The sequence below is a fragment of the Ruditapes philippinarum genome, unplaced genomic scaffold (assembly GCF_026571515.1).
Source record: "Ruditapes philippinarum isolate M1 unplaced genomic scaffold, ASM2657151v2 ctg2664_1_1_1_1, whole genome shotgun sequence".
Classification (NCBI taxonomy): domain Eukaryota; kingdom Metazoa; phylum Mollusca; class Bivalvia; order Venerida; family Veneridae; genus Ruditapes; species Ruditapes philippinarum.
In genome coordinates this window covers 225468-241808 of record NW_026855343.1, presented here as the reverse complement: position 1 = coordinate 241808, position 16341 = coordinate 225468, and the positions used below count along the sequence as shown (strand labels likewise).

The 16341-nt window shown below is 32.2% G+C and overlaps 2 protein-coding genes across 3 annotated transcripts; one reads left to right on the top strand and one right to left on the bottom strand.

The window, feature by feature from the left end:
- Window positions 1–1239: 1239 nt before the first annotated feature.
- Window positions 1240–6046, top strand: LOC132743021 (uncharacterized). Of its 2 annotated transcripts, none has more exons than XM_060731529.1 (2): window positions 1240–1343; window positions 3076–6046. In XM_060731529.1, exon 2 carries the CDS (start codon window positions 3084–3086, stop codon window positions 4803–4805), a length of 1722 nt encoding a protein of 573 aa, XP_060587512.1. In that variant the 5' UTR covers window positions 1240–1343; window positions 3076–3083; the 3' UTR covers window positions 4806–6046. The 2 variants fall into 2 exon arrangements, with proteins under 2 accessions (XP_060587512.1, XP_060587511.1); XM_060731528.1 differs by lacking the exon at window positions 1240–1343 and adding an exon at window positions 1376–1525.
- A 6960-nt stretch (window positions 6047–13006) lies between these two features.
- Window positions 13007–16319, bottom strand: LOC132743020 (ceramide-1-phosphate transfer protein-like). The gene is made up of 2 exons (XM_060731527.1): window positions 16169–16319; window positions 13007–13873 (listed from the first exon to the last, which is right to left on the bottom strand). The coding sequence occupies exons 1-2, from the start codon at window positions 16288–16290 to the stop codon at window positions 13363–13365; spliced, it is 633 nt and encodes a 210-aa protein (XP_060587510.1). The 5' UTR covers window positions 16291–16319; the 3' UTR covers window positions 13007–13362.
- Window positions 16320–16341: the final 22 nt, after the last annotated feature.

Below are 16341 nucleotides of genomic sequence, written 5' to 3'. Positions count from 1 at the left end.
TACAAAAATAGCCATTACCGTGTTAGTCACGCATGCAGAATAAATACAATTAAGGTGATTTATACTGTAGTCAGCCATTCTTTGCATAAAATTGTTAATTCTTTTTTGAATTGTGTATATTTTTACTTTTTTAAAATCTTAGTATACTCGTCTTTGAAATATTTTGGCCCAAAATCAATAGGGGTCATCTGCTGGTCATGAGCAATCATCATACCAAGTTTGAAGTTCCTAGACCTAAGCGTTCTTTAGTTATTGATCGGAAACCGTTTTTACCTACAAGGTCAATGTAATTTAAACCATTGACCCCAAAATCAAAAGGGGTCATCTGCTGGTCATGAACAATCATCATACCAAGTTTGAAGTGCCTAGACCTAAGTTCTTTAGTTTTTAATCGGAAACCGTTTTTACCTACAATGTCAATGCAACCTTGACCTTTGACCCCTTGACCCTAAAATCAACAGGGGTCATTTGCTGGTCATAAACAATCATCAAACCAATTTTAAGTTCCTAGGCCTAAGCGTTCTTTAGTTATTGATTTGAAACCGTTTTTACCTACAAGGTAAATGTGACCTTGACCTTTAACCCCTTGACCCGTAAATCAATAGGGGTCATCTGCTGGTCATGAACAATCACCATACCAAGTTTAAAGTTCATAGGCCAAAGGGTTCTGTAGTTATCACTCGGAAACCGTTTTTACCTACAAGGTCAATGTGACCTTGACCTTTAACTTCTTGACCCCAAAATCAATAGGGGTCATCTGCTGGTCATGAACAATCACCATACCAAGTTTAAAGTTCATAGGCCAAAGGGTTCTGTAGTTATCACTCGGAAACCGTTTTTACCTACAAGGTCAATGTGACCTTGACCTTTTACGCCTTGACCCCAACATCAACAGGGGTCATCTACTGGACATGAACAATCATCATACTAAGTTTGAAGTTCCTAGGCCTAAGCGTTCTTTAGTTATCACTCGGAAACCATTTGGTCTACGGACCGACGGAACGACCGACAGACAAATGCAAAGCAATATACCCCCACTGTTTATATTATATATATATATAAACTAATATTGTAATGAAGTTTATAGAGTTTCGTTTCGTCTAGGACTCTTACTCTAAAAAGCTTTACAGTCACTCACAAGTATGCTATTTGTCTACATATACTTAGATGTCACGATCGAACATCTATATACATTGTATGTAATTGCTGTTATTGTTTGTTTAATAGCTCTTCAAATATTGGAGGAAATAAAAGTATCTATCTATGTTTGCAAACAGGGAAGTATGAGTTTAAGCGCCTAATATTCATCACTTTTGTGGGTGTCGATTATATATTTTGCTTCTGTAAGTATTTATACATTTAATTCGATATATAGGCAAATACGTGTATAAGATAAAATCTTGCCCAAATGTTTACGGGTATTATTCGGATCGGTACACTTACAACTAGGAAGTCAATAGAACCTGTATTTAATAAAAGTTTTCTTTCACATTTGAGTTTTGACACGGGATTTTTAAGTTTAAAGGTAAGACCTTGAGAATTCGCTTGTTTTATTTTTAATTATTAGGTATTAAAAGTTACATTAAATGATGACGTATTGTTGCTAAAATTTAAATTGTCTTCATGATCAAAATACATGATCTTTCATATTTGATTTTTGGTAAGGATTTAAAGAAGAACGTTACCTAAAATCAAATATGGCAGATCATGAATTTGATATAGAAAGAAAGAAAGAAAAAAGAACGAAGGGGCGTCTGTGACCGAGTGGTTCGAGTGGTTAAGGTCGTTGACTTCAAACCACTTGCCCCTCGCCGCTGTGGGTTAGGATCCCGACTGGGACATTGGATTCTTTCATGTGAGGAAGTATCCAGCTAGCTTACGGAACGTCGATGGTTCTACTCAGGAGCCCGTTTGTGCCTGACATAATTCACGGAATGGCACCTGAGGTCTTCCTTCACCAGTAAAGCTGACCATATGACCTATACTATGTCGGTGTGACGTAAAACACAATCAAACAAAGAATAAAGAAGAACGTCCCGGATCCATGCTAATAACATCTATCTATTGACCTTTTAACGACGCGGTCCGTTGTTATGATATATCTTCCGGATGATGTATTCTCGACATAATATTGTCTATGTTGATGATCTAAGTGTTGGTTTATCAAAAAGATAATAAATGTCAGTTTAATGTGATTCGTTTATATTTTCTTCTATTTTCTTGTGCCAGTTACTTTTAAGATTAGAGATAAGATGTCAAATTACAAATATATAACAATGTAAATAAAGAAAATGAGGAAAAAAAACGAAACACACATACATGTATAAATACATGTATAAAATGTAGTTCAACAGAGTTATTAATGTGGTATGAAGATAAAGTAAATAATGATTTAACAAAGTTGTAATATATACACGAAGAAAGAAAGAAAAAATCAAATTTTGTGATTCCATTGAGACTATTATACACAATATATATACATATAAAATGAAGTATATGTATTATGATAAATGTGTTAATGTCGTTTTGGTTCATCATAGTGGATTGTACGTTGAAAAAGTGGATTTCCATACCCTATTTTATGATTTTATCTATAGCGAAGACATTAAAAAAGTTTCAGAAACTATTAAACGAAGTATATTTTACTGCTCAATAAATATAACGGCTAAATCTTATATAGATACCATAAATTACAAACACATGGCTAATGTACATGTATTTATACCAGTTTAAAAGTCTATAAAATGTCCTCATAAGTTTGATAATAAGTTTAAAGTTAAAAGACACATTATTCCAAAAAAAAAAAGAAAAGATTTTTCCCTTTTTAAGACTGGGCACACTTCAATTTTGTAACAGTTAACAGTTAAATAATGGATTGAGAGCATGTTAATTGCTTATTACCTGGAGAAAGTTGTGCTGAATGTAAATTATTTGTCTTAAAAGAAACGACCTAGTATTTTGACTTCCATACGAAATACAAAATCACTATATCTCTGCTTATTGTCAAAAGACAACAGAAGCAAAAATGATAGGTTCAGGTAATTGACCAATGAGTAATATTTTGGTTTCTTTCAGGAAGGAAAATGGCTTCATCACTATCATCCACTCTTGAATTCGGATCGGAAGAAGATACTCAACTGTTTTGTCAACCTTGTGATAGAACCGGTCGAAGACTTTACCCTAGTGGCTTTTGTACAACATGTAAAGAATATCTTTGTCAAGCCTGCATTAGCAACCACAAAACGTCCAAATCTTTTAGACAACATGGTCTTCTTAACAGCGATAAAATGCCTAGGTCCACACTAACCGCCCGGTCGTACTCCGACTCTGACGCGTTTGATGAGCTAGATTTACACTGTGAAAAACATTCTGATCAATTATCTAGTTTCTATTGTCGATATCACGAGGCTTTGATTTGCAACACATGTAAAAATTTAGACCACAGCAGAAAAAATTGTTCCGTTATTTACATACCAGATCAGTCTGATCAAACTCTTGATGGACCGGAATATGATGAAACTATAAGATTTTTAGAAGCATTTATAAAAAAAAGTGAACAGGAAAGAGGAAAGTATAAAGCATTGACAGAAAAGTCGAACGCCTCTTTAGAAGAATCAGTTGAAGTAATGAAAAACTTTAGGAGAGATTTAGATAAACAAATGGATGATCTAGAAAAGGCATTTACAGATGAAGTTAGAAAAGTCTCGCAAAATACTTATATGAATATGAGAGAGATAGATTCAACGTGTAATAACGTGATAAAATCTACTAAAAATTTATTAAAAGATGTAAAGGAGCTGAACGAAACGAAACAGGGAAATAAACTCTTTAAGGAATTGATATTAGCTCGGCAAACGATAAAAACGAATGTAAATTTTTTAGAAAGTAAGCTGAAAGGTACGGATTTATCAACTTTTGCATTTGAGCCGAATAAAGCCCTTGAGCGTATTGTTCTGCAGGAAAAGTCGATTGGGAAGCTTGTTGTTAAACTAGAACACTCGGTAAATCCAACAAACATTTGTGCCAAGGCGCCAGATGAGAGTAACAAATGTTGGATAACAGGAATGGCTTTGCTTTCTTCAAATGTTCTAATTTTGACAGATTTTCTTAACAAATCGGTTAAGTTGGTAAACGTGAACAATAAAATGGTCATTTGTCAGATTAGTGTTGTTTGTCCGCCGTGTGACGTGACAAAAGTTGCATGTGACGAGGTCGCTGTTTCAGTCCCAGAAGACGAAAACATTATTCTTATAAAAGTTATTTTTGAAAAGCTTGTGATAAAGCAGCGTTTAAAGGTCAAAGGTAATTTTTGTAGAATCAGCTATTGTTCTGGTAAAGGTTTTGTTGTAACCTTTGACAGCCCGGCAAAACTTGCGATTTTGGACACCAAAGGAATTCAGAAGTTGACAGTAACAAAAGATGAAAAGGGAAAAGATATATTTGCCGGTCCAGATTACGTCACGACCAATAATGAATACATTTTTGTATCCGATAGAGTCAGGCAGGCGGTAATTCGGTTATCTTGGAAAGGGGAGGTAACTGGCATCTTTTTTTCAGGAGAGTTACAGTGTCCACAAGGGCTGGCGCTTTCAGATGATGGGACAGTGTTTGTTTGCGAAAACAGTTCAAACAAGTTACTCGCGGTTTCGCCAGACTTGAAGAAAACTTCCAATGTGATATCGGTCGTAAAGAGACCATGTGCCGTATGTTTTTGTGACAAAACCAAACGTTTGTTCGTCAGTGCCATGACTCAAAAAGCTCACGACAACTACGTGCACATTTTCAGTCCCAACTTGCACTTTTAGTTAAAAATAATTAGATCTTTATGACAGGTTTCGAGGAATTTTTGTTTTGAGTTGAACGTAAAAGGTGTGGAAATTGTATCTTAAGTTTGTCATTGTAAGTGATTTCATTTCATTCTGAAAGTGACATTACGCCCATCCAAGGGTATATAGCGAGTGAAAAGGTGAATGTCAAAATAAGTTTACATTTTGCCATAAATGACAATACGCCAGAGAAGAGATTGTTCCGCCCACTGATTCACGTGACCCAGTCACTCAGAACCTTAGACAATTTTTACCGAAGACGTTACCGAAGTTTACGCGAAACTGTTATGCCACTAAAGTTAATGCTTTTTATTGAATATTTCAATGTGTTATGGAATTTAAAAAAGTAACAAATAACTGCCTTCATGCATTAATGAATAAAACGTTTGGCAAAGCTCGTTGACTTCAAGGAAGATGTTACTGACAAAATATCATTTTAGTTTACAAAATCAAAGATAGTTAAAATTGAAGAACATAATTATAAACAGTAAAATTATATCGATGAAACAGTAACATTTACAAATGTTTTAGGGTTTTATGTGCGAAATCACTTATACATAATGCATTTGTGCATAAATCGTTAAAATTGAATGAGAAAAATTGCCCTTGCGTTACTTTGATGTATGATATATAATTATATGTATATTTGTACATTAAATATGTTTTGTGATAAAACGCAATATTATTCTTCGCATACACCAAACCTCGGCTTTAAATTAAAACTGTGATCTGATCAGATATGATGTTCTTGAAGCAGATGTATTTAAATATATAGTCTTAATTCATTGAGCTTTAATAGAAATATTTGAGTAGGATAATTTCACCTGCACATTCTCTCATTTTATTTGCAAGTAATTTTTTTCTACTGCAGCATTTTATTGACACTATGTTATAAACGAACAAAAAATGTCATTCTGGGTCCTTATAATATAGTATGTGATTATGAAAAGACATAATTGTAATGAAAGAAGCTAGGACAGAGTATTTGTTTATTCTTTTTCCTTTTTAATGCATTAATTGTGGTATAGCCAGGTATACTATAAGTATATAACTTATTATCTTCATATATACATAGTTACTGATAAATAATTATATATTTGTAAAACGTACTTACTGACTACATCTGTCAATATGTCAGAATATTTGTAACTTAGATAAACCGATTTAATAGCTTTAAATTGACAAAAAATCAAAATAATTTCAATAAAAATACTGCTGCACCATTGTCTTGTACAAATAGCTTGTCTAAGGAAAATGGCGGACTTCGCAGACATCATTCTTAGCGTTCGCCGATTGGCTTATCTGTAAGACCCCTGCCAGCTTGATCGACAGGCGGCGTAACTTCGTACGAATGATAAATGACTTACGTGGACGTAAATATCCGTCGGAAATTAGCAGTAACATTCAATTAATAAAAAGAGTGAGGCAGTCTTTTTTAAATTTTAGTCAGGTTTAAATTGTATCTTAAAGATTTTCCAGGATCAAATGTTGCTCAATCACCATAATAACAGTCACTCATTTGACAAATATAGTTAATTCATCTCCACTTGACAATGAAAAAATGAGCAACAGCCATCTGAGAAAAGACAAAACTAAAGGGATACCCCCCTTCCAAAAAACAAAACAAAAACAAAACAACCACAAAACAACAACAACAAAACAATTACATGTATGTGTAACGCATATATTGCTTTTCAATATAAAATAATCCCTGAAATGTCCAACTAGTTGAAAGAGAGTATATAATATAGCGCTAGTTAACAGGGTTTTAAATTACTTGAGTTTTTATAGACCCTAAGTAGAATATCATCAAAAGATAAAATTTCACCACAGGCTCGTACATTTCGTATGTATAGATGATTAATACACGTCTTGTCCGACGAAAAAACATTTAAGAATTTGCAATGTTTACCCTGCTATAAAATTAAACCGTTTCAAACTTTTTATTTTGTAAATATTGACTTAAATTATAAACACACCCTTATAACTGATTACAAGTAGATCTATTGGTTGCGGATAGAACAATTTTGCGCTTGGTAAGTTTTTCCTGTAAAATTTACAGGGAAGAACTGAATATAGGAAAAGTTTTCATTGGTCATTTTAAAATTACAAAATGAAATCTTGGGATCTCATTGGCAATTCTAAAATAATATGTAAAGGATAGTTCTAACTAAAATGTAAAGGATCGTTCTAAAATAAAATGTACAGAACAGTTCTTTATATGATAATATGATGATGTTTATAATTTTCATATATTTTTGCATCTTAATCAAGTATTTGTAAAAACATTTGTCGTACCGACTGTTCACTTACCGAAACACGACATATTTGTTTTGTAATACATACATACATGTAGGTGTTTCATTTTTCAAGATAAACAACCCTATAAGAAATTATTATGTTATTGTTAAGCAAGCTATGATAAAATTTCTATATGACTTTGCAAGGAAAACTAAAAACTAACATATGCAAGTTAACCAGTTTTACTTCGGCCGAGTATATTTTTTAAAGATACTGCACAATATATCATAGAAAATTATGTCATAAAAGACAAAAAAAAACATATCTTGGTAATGCAGTTTAAAACTGACTTTTATATAGTAAGTTCTAACTGCATCAATCTGTCCTTCTCGCTACATGTCTACGGGTGTGATAATAGGGGTGTTTATATGTGTCATTAGTGAAACATAAGAAGTGTTAGCTTACAGGTATGTCATGGGAACTGCAAGCCTATTTAAAAGCCGTAAACAAATATGTTAGACCAGTTTTGTGCGGGAGAGTAGCTTGATAAGTGTGATGTTACAAAAGATTTGCTAGTAAGGATGCGCATTTAAAGAATATATTTCTTAAACACAACCAAAGTGTATCTCAATGCCATCATTAAACAACTGTATCATATCATATACATTTTGTGAACTTGTACTTTTTTTGGTTGTGTTTTACGTCGCATCAACGCATTAGATGTCAGATGGTGACTTTCCGGGTTTACTGGTTGAGTTAACCTCTGTACATTCATTAAAATATAATATATATGAGCCGCGTCACGACAAAACCAACATAATGTGTTTGCGACCAGCATGGATCCAGACCAGCCTGCGCATCCGCGCAGTCTGATCAGGATCCATGCTGTTCGCTTACTAACTCTATTACAAGTGGTGAAACTGATAGTGAACAGCATGGATCCTGATCAGACTGCGCGGATGCGCAGGCTGGTCTGGATCCATGCTGGTCGCAAACCCATTATGTTGGTTTTGTCATGACGCGGCTCATATTACAAATACACATACCATCCAGCATTTAGAAAATCAGTATGATAATACGCGTTTGACTTGGTAATACATTACCGACGTAATAGCCATTATAATAACTCAAATAATTTTCTCTAATTTTGATTGGCTGTTAGTGAAACAAGTTGCTGACGGGAAATACGGGAAGATATAGCCTGAATGAGTCTTGCGCCTAGAGTCAAATTCATCTCATCCAGCCTAAAGTCTCCGGTATCTTGTATAACTTAATAGTACAGAGTGTAAATAACCTCTCCATGTCAAATCCTGTGCTTGTGAAATTCATCCAATCAAATCAAGATACTTCCATAGAAACCATATGGTATCATTCATTGAGGACCTGAGATTCACATGGTAAATGTCATTTCATGCAAACTTAGGAAAATCATACAAGAAAGAGACAAACAGATCTAGTGATTTATTTCTTAAGTAAGTTAAACATGTGGGTAGCAACAGCAGCATAAAAGAAAACATAACTGTGAAGCAAAATGACAAATCACATATTATAATAATAATTTAAGGATAAAGTAATAATTCACGGATAAAGTAAACAGACAAAGTAAACGACAATAACATAGACTATTAGGCCTAAAACATCATATAGCATACTCAACACATATCTAACCAAAATCAAACAAGAGATATAGTGTTTTGGATCATTTAAACATGAAGTTTGTACTGAGGTAATATGTACAATGTAAAAATATGACTCATTTGAAAAATAGAAGAAAACAAGTAGAACAGAGTGTCCATGTGACCTTGACCTTGGACTTTGTGACCTTAAAATCAATGGGCAATGTCAATACGAAGTCTTTAAAACCTAGGCTTATTTCTTCTCAAGGTCTCTAGAGATGCAGGGAACCAAGGAGTTGGAATAGGTCAAAGGTCAGAAAAAAGCACAAGCATTTTCAGGTAGTCAAGGAGACAAAAAGATCTTCACCTTTGAATCAAAAACAATTCAGGTTACATAACTGATCCACAATAAGTTTATTTTTTCTTTGTTAAGACAATAAAATGAATGCCAACATGACTTTTGCCCCAAAGTGCTCCAAAACAAGAATGCACAGGTAATCATCACGTTAATTTTAACCACTATAGATGCAATTATTCCTTAATGGATGCACAGAAATTCTTTTCAATTAGGTCACTATAACATTGACCTTTTACCTACGATAAAAACAAATGTGCCCTACTGATGGTCACAGGCAATCATTCTATTAGGCTTTACTGTTGATGCAATATTTCCGGATTATTGTAATGAAATGACATGGTCTACAGACAAGCTAGTCAAGTTTTAAATGCAATGAATTATCTCAAAGCAACCTCATATTTAAAGGCCTAAGGATAAACACAGATTTATATTATTAATATAAATCCGTGGGATAAAGTAACATAACAATATACAAGTAAGTCGGTTTCCATGGTTGAAAACTCAGAATGCTTGTTAATTTAACAAACTATAAAATGAAATAACAGCGCTCTTTTATTCTTGAATCAGACATATATTTAATTATATCACAGTAAAAATAAAACATAGAGAAAAACGTAACATAAAATTAAATAATAAATTTGATATAAAACCTAGAAATAACAAGTGATGTAAAGCTATTTATATACAGTTTTGTTTTTTTACAACAATTATGCAAGAAAATTTTTACTTTACAATAAAAATTTTGTTTTTTCCTAATTCTTTCCTCTTAAGCTCTCTGACACTTTTCAATAAATAACTTAATATGTACATATAATTTCTGAAAAAAAATATTCACAATGGAAAAACATTAATTTTTCTTCTATAATAAATGCTTTTTAGAATCAAAATTTTTCCTTTTAAGTTTATTCTAATATTTGTTAAATCTATTATGAAGGCTTTAACATGTTTTGAAAAATATACAGCATTATGCTTTTAACTTTTTACATTTTAATGAATTATATATTGTATTTAATAATTTAACAAAATCTGCAGATTAACAACTTCTGAAACAAATGAGCCGCGCCATAACAAAACCAACATAATGCGCTTGCAACCAGCATGGATCCAGACCAGCCTGCGCATTCGCACAGTCTGATCAGGATCCATGATGTTCACTATCAGTTTCTTTACTTGTTATAGGGTTTGTAAGCGAACAGCATGAATCCTGATCAGACTGCGAGGATGCGCAGGCTGGTCTGGATCCATGCTGGTCGCAAACGCACTATGTTGGTTTTGTCGTGATGCCAAATTTTAATATTTTTGTTTCAACCCAAAGATCTGAATAACAGTGTAGAGGTTTTGTTTTATTTGGGTGGAAAAAACAAAGTTCATTAAATTTTGGAAACTGATAAACTGTAACCATTATAACAGTAAATTTAACAAATAAGATTATTTCTTTCATTATTTTTAAACAAGACAAATAATATCCTGTCTTTAAAGCAGCATGCCTCCAGATTCATACACATTTTCACAGAATTTTGAAAATGTATTTAAGTAAAATATTGTGAAGTAAAGATAATTTACAATTGCAAATGGCACTAACAATTACATTAAGTACCAAAAAGAGGTCAAAATATGCAAAAATAGCCCTTACTGCAAAAGTCATAAGTGCATAGACACTGCATAAGTCACACAGTAGAAATACATGTATTGTGCTAAATAATGAAAAATCAGTCAATAATCCTACATAACATGTAAATCATTACTTCAATCTTTTAACTTTTCTTAAATTCAAAATTTTTTAGTACACCTTCCTCAAGTTTGATTTTCTTGAAATAATTTCGCTCATCTGCAGGATTGTAGCCTTAATTTCAAATTATTTCTAACACATGAAAGCATAACACTGTCACTTACAATATCTTCAGCCAATCAAACATACAAAAATATAAAGAACGGAAAATATAGTTCTAATCTGCTAGTACAGGTAATGTTATGAAGAAATACTCAAAATGAAAGGAAAATTTGCATAATTCATACATGTATTTTAGTTGCTATGACAACTATATATATCTGATACCAACCATGGAAAGAATAGTTAAATCAGGCTAAATTTGAATCAAAGCAAACAAGTTTTTTGAATATAATGAAAATCAATCAATCAATATGAAACAATATTCTTCCTCATCATAATAAAAATGAAATTTCAAAATTCTCAACTTCTAACATTTGTTTCATAAGATAAGATCATTAATGATCAAACACATTGTAACTTTCATCATGGAAAATTTGGCAACAGAAGACTGAAGATACAATGTTACTTGTAAAGTTTATAGTATCCATAAATCATTATAAAGGAGCAAATTTTAATAAGTAACTTTATAAACTATTATAAACTGTCAAAATTACATACAAGAGTTGTCAATCGGACAGCCAGCATAGACTACTCTCAGTGCTTGATTGTAAAACAAGAGTCTTGACAATGTAGGAATTAACAAAAGAGATTACTTATTCAAAATATGATGTACATGACATAGTGCAAGCTCTTTGTGCAAGTTCACAAAGAGCCATCTTTTGTTCAAAATCCACATCAAGAGATACGAGTCTTCGGAAGTGACCGAGATTAAAATCCCAAAGACATGTAATTGAATGAAGTTTCAAAATTTTTAATGAATATCAGCAGTAGTTTCAGAAAATTTCAAACAAGAATTTTCTTATTTTGTATCCTAAATGTTACATTATACAAATGTCATTATTACAATATAAGACTTTTTGACCACATATAATGTCATCTCCAAATACAATTTCTTACAAATTTTACATGACAATAATAATAAATACATTTTTTGTTGCATAACAAAATACAATGAGATCACTATGAAAGCTCTATGAATCCATGAAAAAAAGTTGTCATAAAGAAATGTTTGACTATCATTTGAGATAACTGGCCTTTATATTCAGCATATATTTCATACAAAATGATCACTGGATACAGTTATTAATTAATATACTGCTGACTTTAAAACATACAATGCTGACTTTAAAACATACAACCTATCATTTATCAGTCTTGAAATAAACCTGAATATATTATGTAATGCCAGTAATGGACATGCCCAGTTTCTATTTTTGCACTGTCGATTGTCAATATTAGGTATATCAAGATGAAGTGTTACCTATGAAAACAACAGATAAATTTAAAACAACAATACGTTGAAAGGGTCTTCAAAAATAAACTAAATTTTATACATTAGTTACAATGTATCAGTTCCATTATAAAAACATTCTAATTCTATCATTATAGTCCATCATGTCTCAAACTTTGAATGAATAAAGAGAAAATTATCCTTAAGTGTTTGTTAACCCATTACTTCATATACACGCCTTTTAACGCCTTTTTCACCCCCCCCCCTTTTTGTTGTCTCAAATGATGAAAAAATGCCTTATTTAGGCCCCAAACACTTGTTTTTGTTTGAGAAATGTTGTTAAAAAAAGTGACCTCTTTTTCGGCGCGGCCCCCCAACCAAAAGATACATCAGGGGGTTGCCAGAAGGGGGATGTGCCCCCTTCTGTTTGGGGGGTTTGAAGGGGGGTGGAGTCCCCCTCATCGCCAAGAAAATTTTGGACTTGTGAGAGGCTGTAAATGACCCCAGATTGATCATAAGGTAACGTGTTACCAACGCTGAAAAGCATTTGACTCTATCTCAATCCATTGAGAAGTTGCAGCACTTTGAAATCAATTTTGATGGAAAAAATCAACGCAAAATAGTGATTTTTGGCAATTTTGAGATGTCCCCTCGTTGCCATGGTAACAGAAAATTTAAGCCTGAGCATGTTGTTGCAAGGGCAATGGTCCAGTCAACATTTGTGCCAAGTTTGATTAGTGTTGAAGCAGTTTTTATAGTATTATAGCAATTTGAACTTGTAACGGGAGACTTTTCAATGAAAACAGCCATTTTTCACAAAATGCTCATGAAGCAATGGGTTAAGTACAAAATTTATCCAAATTTTAAAAGAAATTTCAAAACTGGAAATAAAAAGTGAGGTTTATATGGTGTTTATGATTAGAATAATAAAATTGTAAATCTTTGATATATATATACTACAATACAAAGGATATTGTGAAGTATTCAAGATAATGAAGAAAAATATACATGCATATTTATATATATCCTGACATCTCAAACAAAACTTACTGTAAATGACTAAATAAGTTTCTTAAAGCTTAAGCTGAACGTCTATTAAACTTAACCAACACAAATTTTTCAAAATGCAACATGTAAAACTGGAAATATAAGTCCTGATATAAACATTATATTTGTATAATTTAAGTCACCTAAACTAACTATGGTAGATCCAGAAGTTTGTTTTCCTTATACAAATTCTCCACAACATTAAATATTTGCATGCCAAGAGCTCCCGTCTCTCCAAGAACCCTTTCCGTCTCCTTTACATCATGCATCTTCAACTTCTCCATGAAGTGCTTGCGGGACGGTATCGTGTACACTGCAACATCCACACCTTTCCTGATGATCCATGGATGATGTTTTGATAAGGTACGATAATAACTCTTAGAGCAGACGCTTGAGAGTTTGGCATGTTCATCTGAATCCTTCACAGCGATCAGGAAGTCGGAGATGAACTCTAGAGCTCGATGGAGTCTCAGTAACGTTCTGCATCCAGATGCTTTCTTCTTATTATTGGTCGTGTTTGTTTCCACTTCATATTTGATCATGCTTTGTATAGTTTTAAAATGGTCGCCAATGTCAGACTTTCGATAGTCTCTAAGAATTCCAATTTTTTCTACAACATCTGAATTGACAAATCCAAATACAGCTCCCATCAATCTGAGCAACCTGAAAAGAAGAAAAAAATGATATTAAATAATTACAATATATGTTCAATGTGAATCTTTTTGGCATTTTAATCCTTAAAGTTGACAAGAGGTGTAAAACAATAATAAAAGCTTTTGGGTCCCCTAGAAAAGGAATGATTACTGTCATTAAATACTGTTTACATTACATGTAAAAACATATAATGTCAGTAAATTATTTGAGACAGCTTGCATCAGAAAGAAATTCGGTATCAAAAAATAAATAAATAAATATCTATTTCATTTTCCTAATCTATTTTACTAAAAATATAGTTTTGGAAAAAAAAAAGATCATGAAATCAATGAACTGCTGGTTCACCAGTAACACGGGCACAGACTCATCACTTAGTGCTGTAATCTAGCAAATTTAACAACATAACAATTGCTGATTTTCTGTTCAGTTCATATGCTTACTATCGTTATGGTAAACCTAAATTTTGTATATCCAGAATTTAATGTACATTCATTTTAAAAGGCTGATATTCTTTTTTTTATAATTTCATTTCAAATACATTTGCAACGCTTGTAATTAAAGTCAATCAGGGTTTTTTCTCAGGATTTTAGGAGCTTGACCCATACCCATGGAATTTGGAATTTCAGCGATATTTATAATTTTGTTAAAAATAGTGAAAAAATGCATGACTGACAATTTGCAGTGATTAAATGAATGCAAACAATCACTGTCTAGGATGTTATCTTCAAACATTTAAGCACTGTAACATTGAAGAAGCCCTTATTTTCAAAGATTTTAGAGTTCTTTATTCAATATTTTTATTTTGTAACTTTCAATTGGGAATTTTTTCCTGTGGATTGGGAAAATATTATACTATTTTCAACTAGGAATATGACCGAATATCCGCTATAAAACAAGCCAAAAAAATCCCTGTTATTTGAAAAAAATAAAATGATCAATAAACATGATTAAAGAAATTGTTTGGCAACTGTTGTAAATATCCATTTTTTTCCCCTATGACTCATGTACAGCAAGTCTGGACACACTGTATTGTCTAGCCTTACGGCACTTTTCAAAATTATATGAAAGTGAAAATGAAAAAGTACCAAAAATAATTGTTGTTGTGTTCTGATAATTGCATCAATTACTGACAGTAGAAGTTTGTCCATCATTATACAGTAAGGAAAGTTTGCATGTTCCGTGAAATGCATTCTAAAAGTCCTGTACTATAGGCTTTAATTTAGGGTAATTGATTTTGCTTTTATGTTGAAAATGAATAATCAATTCAAAAATTCAATTATAGCTCATATATTGTTTTTTTGTGGGTTTTTTTGTATTTTTTTTTCAATGTTCTATTTATTTATTCATTCCATTCAGATCATGCTGTTATGAAACAAGCTTCTTTGGCTGTTATGATTATTCATTCCATGTGCTTAATCAACAAAAAATGATTTAATAATTAATCTTTCATACAAAAAAAACAACAATAAAAATCTTATATAATCATAAAAAACAAAAACGTTTTAACTTAAACTATTTATTATTTAATCATTGATATAACTTTGCATACGCATATATAATGTACTTTGTATAATGCGTAATGTAACTTTGACACTTTTATCGCGATGACAATGCTATCCTTATTTTCCTTCTTTTCCTTTTTTTACAAAGCATTTTTAATAAAGTCTGAGGACAAAAGCGGGTCCTTGGTTAAAATCCTCGTTTAACGAAACAAAAGTACATAATTATGCATTTTCGACTTTCATATAATTTTAAAAAGTGCCGTACGGTTAGACAATACAGTGTGTCCAGGCTAGCCAAACGAGACTCACTTACGGGTAGAACTTTTGGCTAGCCGTAAGGACCCGTTGACTGTTTATTAAAATAAATATAACTTCCTAACCTTTTCCGTGTCGTCTGCAAATACATTGTTTAATTTTTAAGTATTTATTTACCTTGAATGGGATCTTAGTTATTGTGCACGGGCATTCATTTTAAATGTCTTTGTCTTGAGATGTGCTGTGTGTAGGAATGGATGTGGAACTAAGTGCAATTTGTGGTGGACTGACTTTTTTAAATGAGTGCAAAAAATAAATAAATAAATAAATTAAAAAAAATAAATAAAAGAAAATGCAGAAATATTTAAAGGTAGTAGATCCATTTACAACTTGAAATCATTTGTTTGAAAGTTATATTTCCAAAGCAGGAAGAAAATATTAATAGAAGTAAATCACACTGATCAATAAAATCAATATTCGCGAATTCATGTTAAAAAAACGGATTTTATATATCAACAATCAATTTGAAACAGAAACTGATACTTACTTTGAAATCTCATCGTATGCATGCACATAATTATCCAAACAAATTATTTCTGATTCATCGTAGCAAGCGTTTAACAGGTCGTTTAACCTTTGCAGATCAAAGTGGTCCGACTCTGACGCCATTTTGGGCTGAATAGTACTTTCGGTTTTGATTTGTTATAAAATCTTGTGATT

What these genes read in the sequence shown, in the direction of transcription:
- LOC132743020 (XM_060731527.1), bottom strand. Translation starts at nt 16,290, where the DNA reads ATGGCGTCAGAGTCGGACCACTTTGATCTGCAAAGGTTAAACGACCTG. An exon ending in GCATACGATGAGATTTCAAA is followed by an intron (nt 13,874 to 16,168) that starts GTAAGTATCAGT and finishes TCTTCTTTTCAG; the next exon opens with GTTGCTCAGATTGATGGGAG.
- LOC132743021 (XM_060731529.1), top strand. Translation starts at nt 3,084, where the DNA reads ATGGCTTCATCACTATCATCCACTCTTGAATTCGGATCGGAAGAAGAT.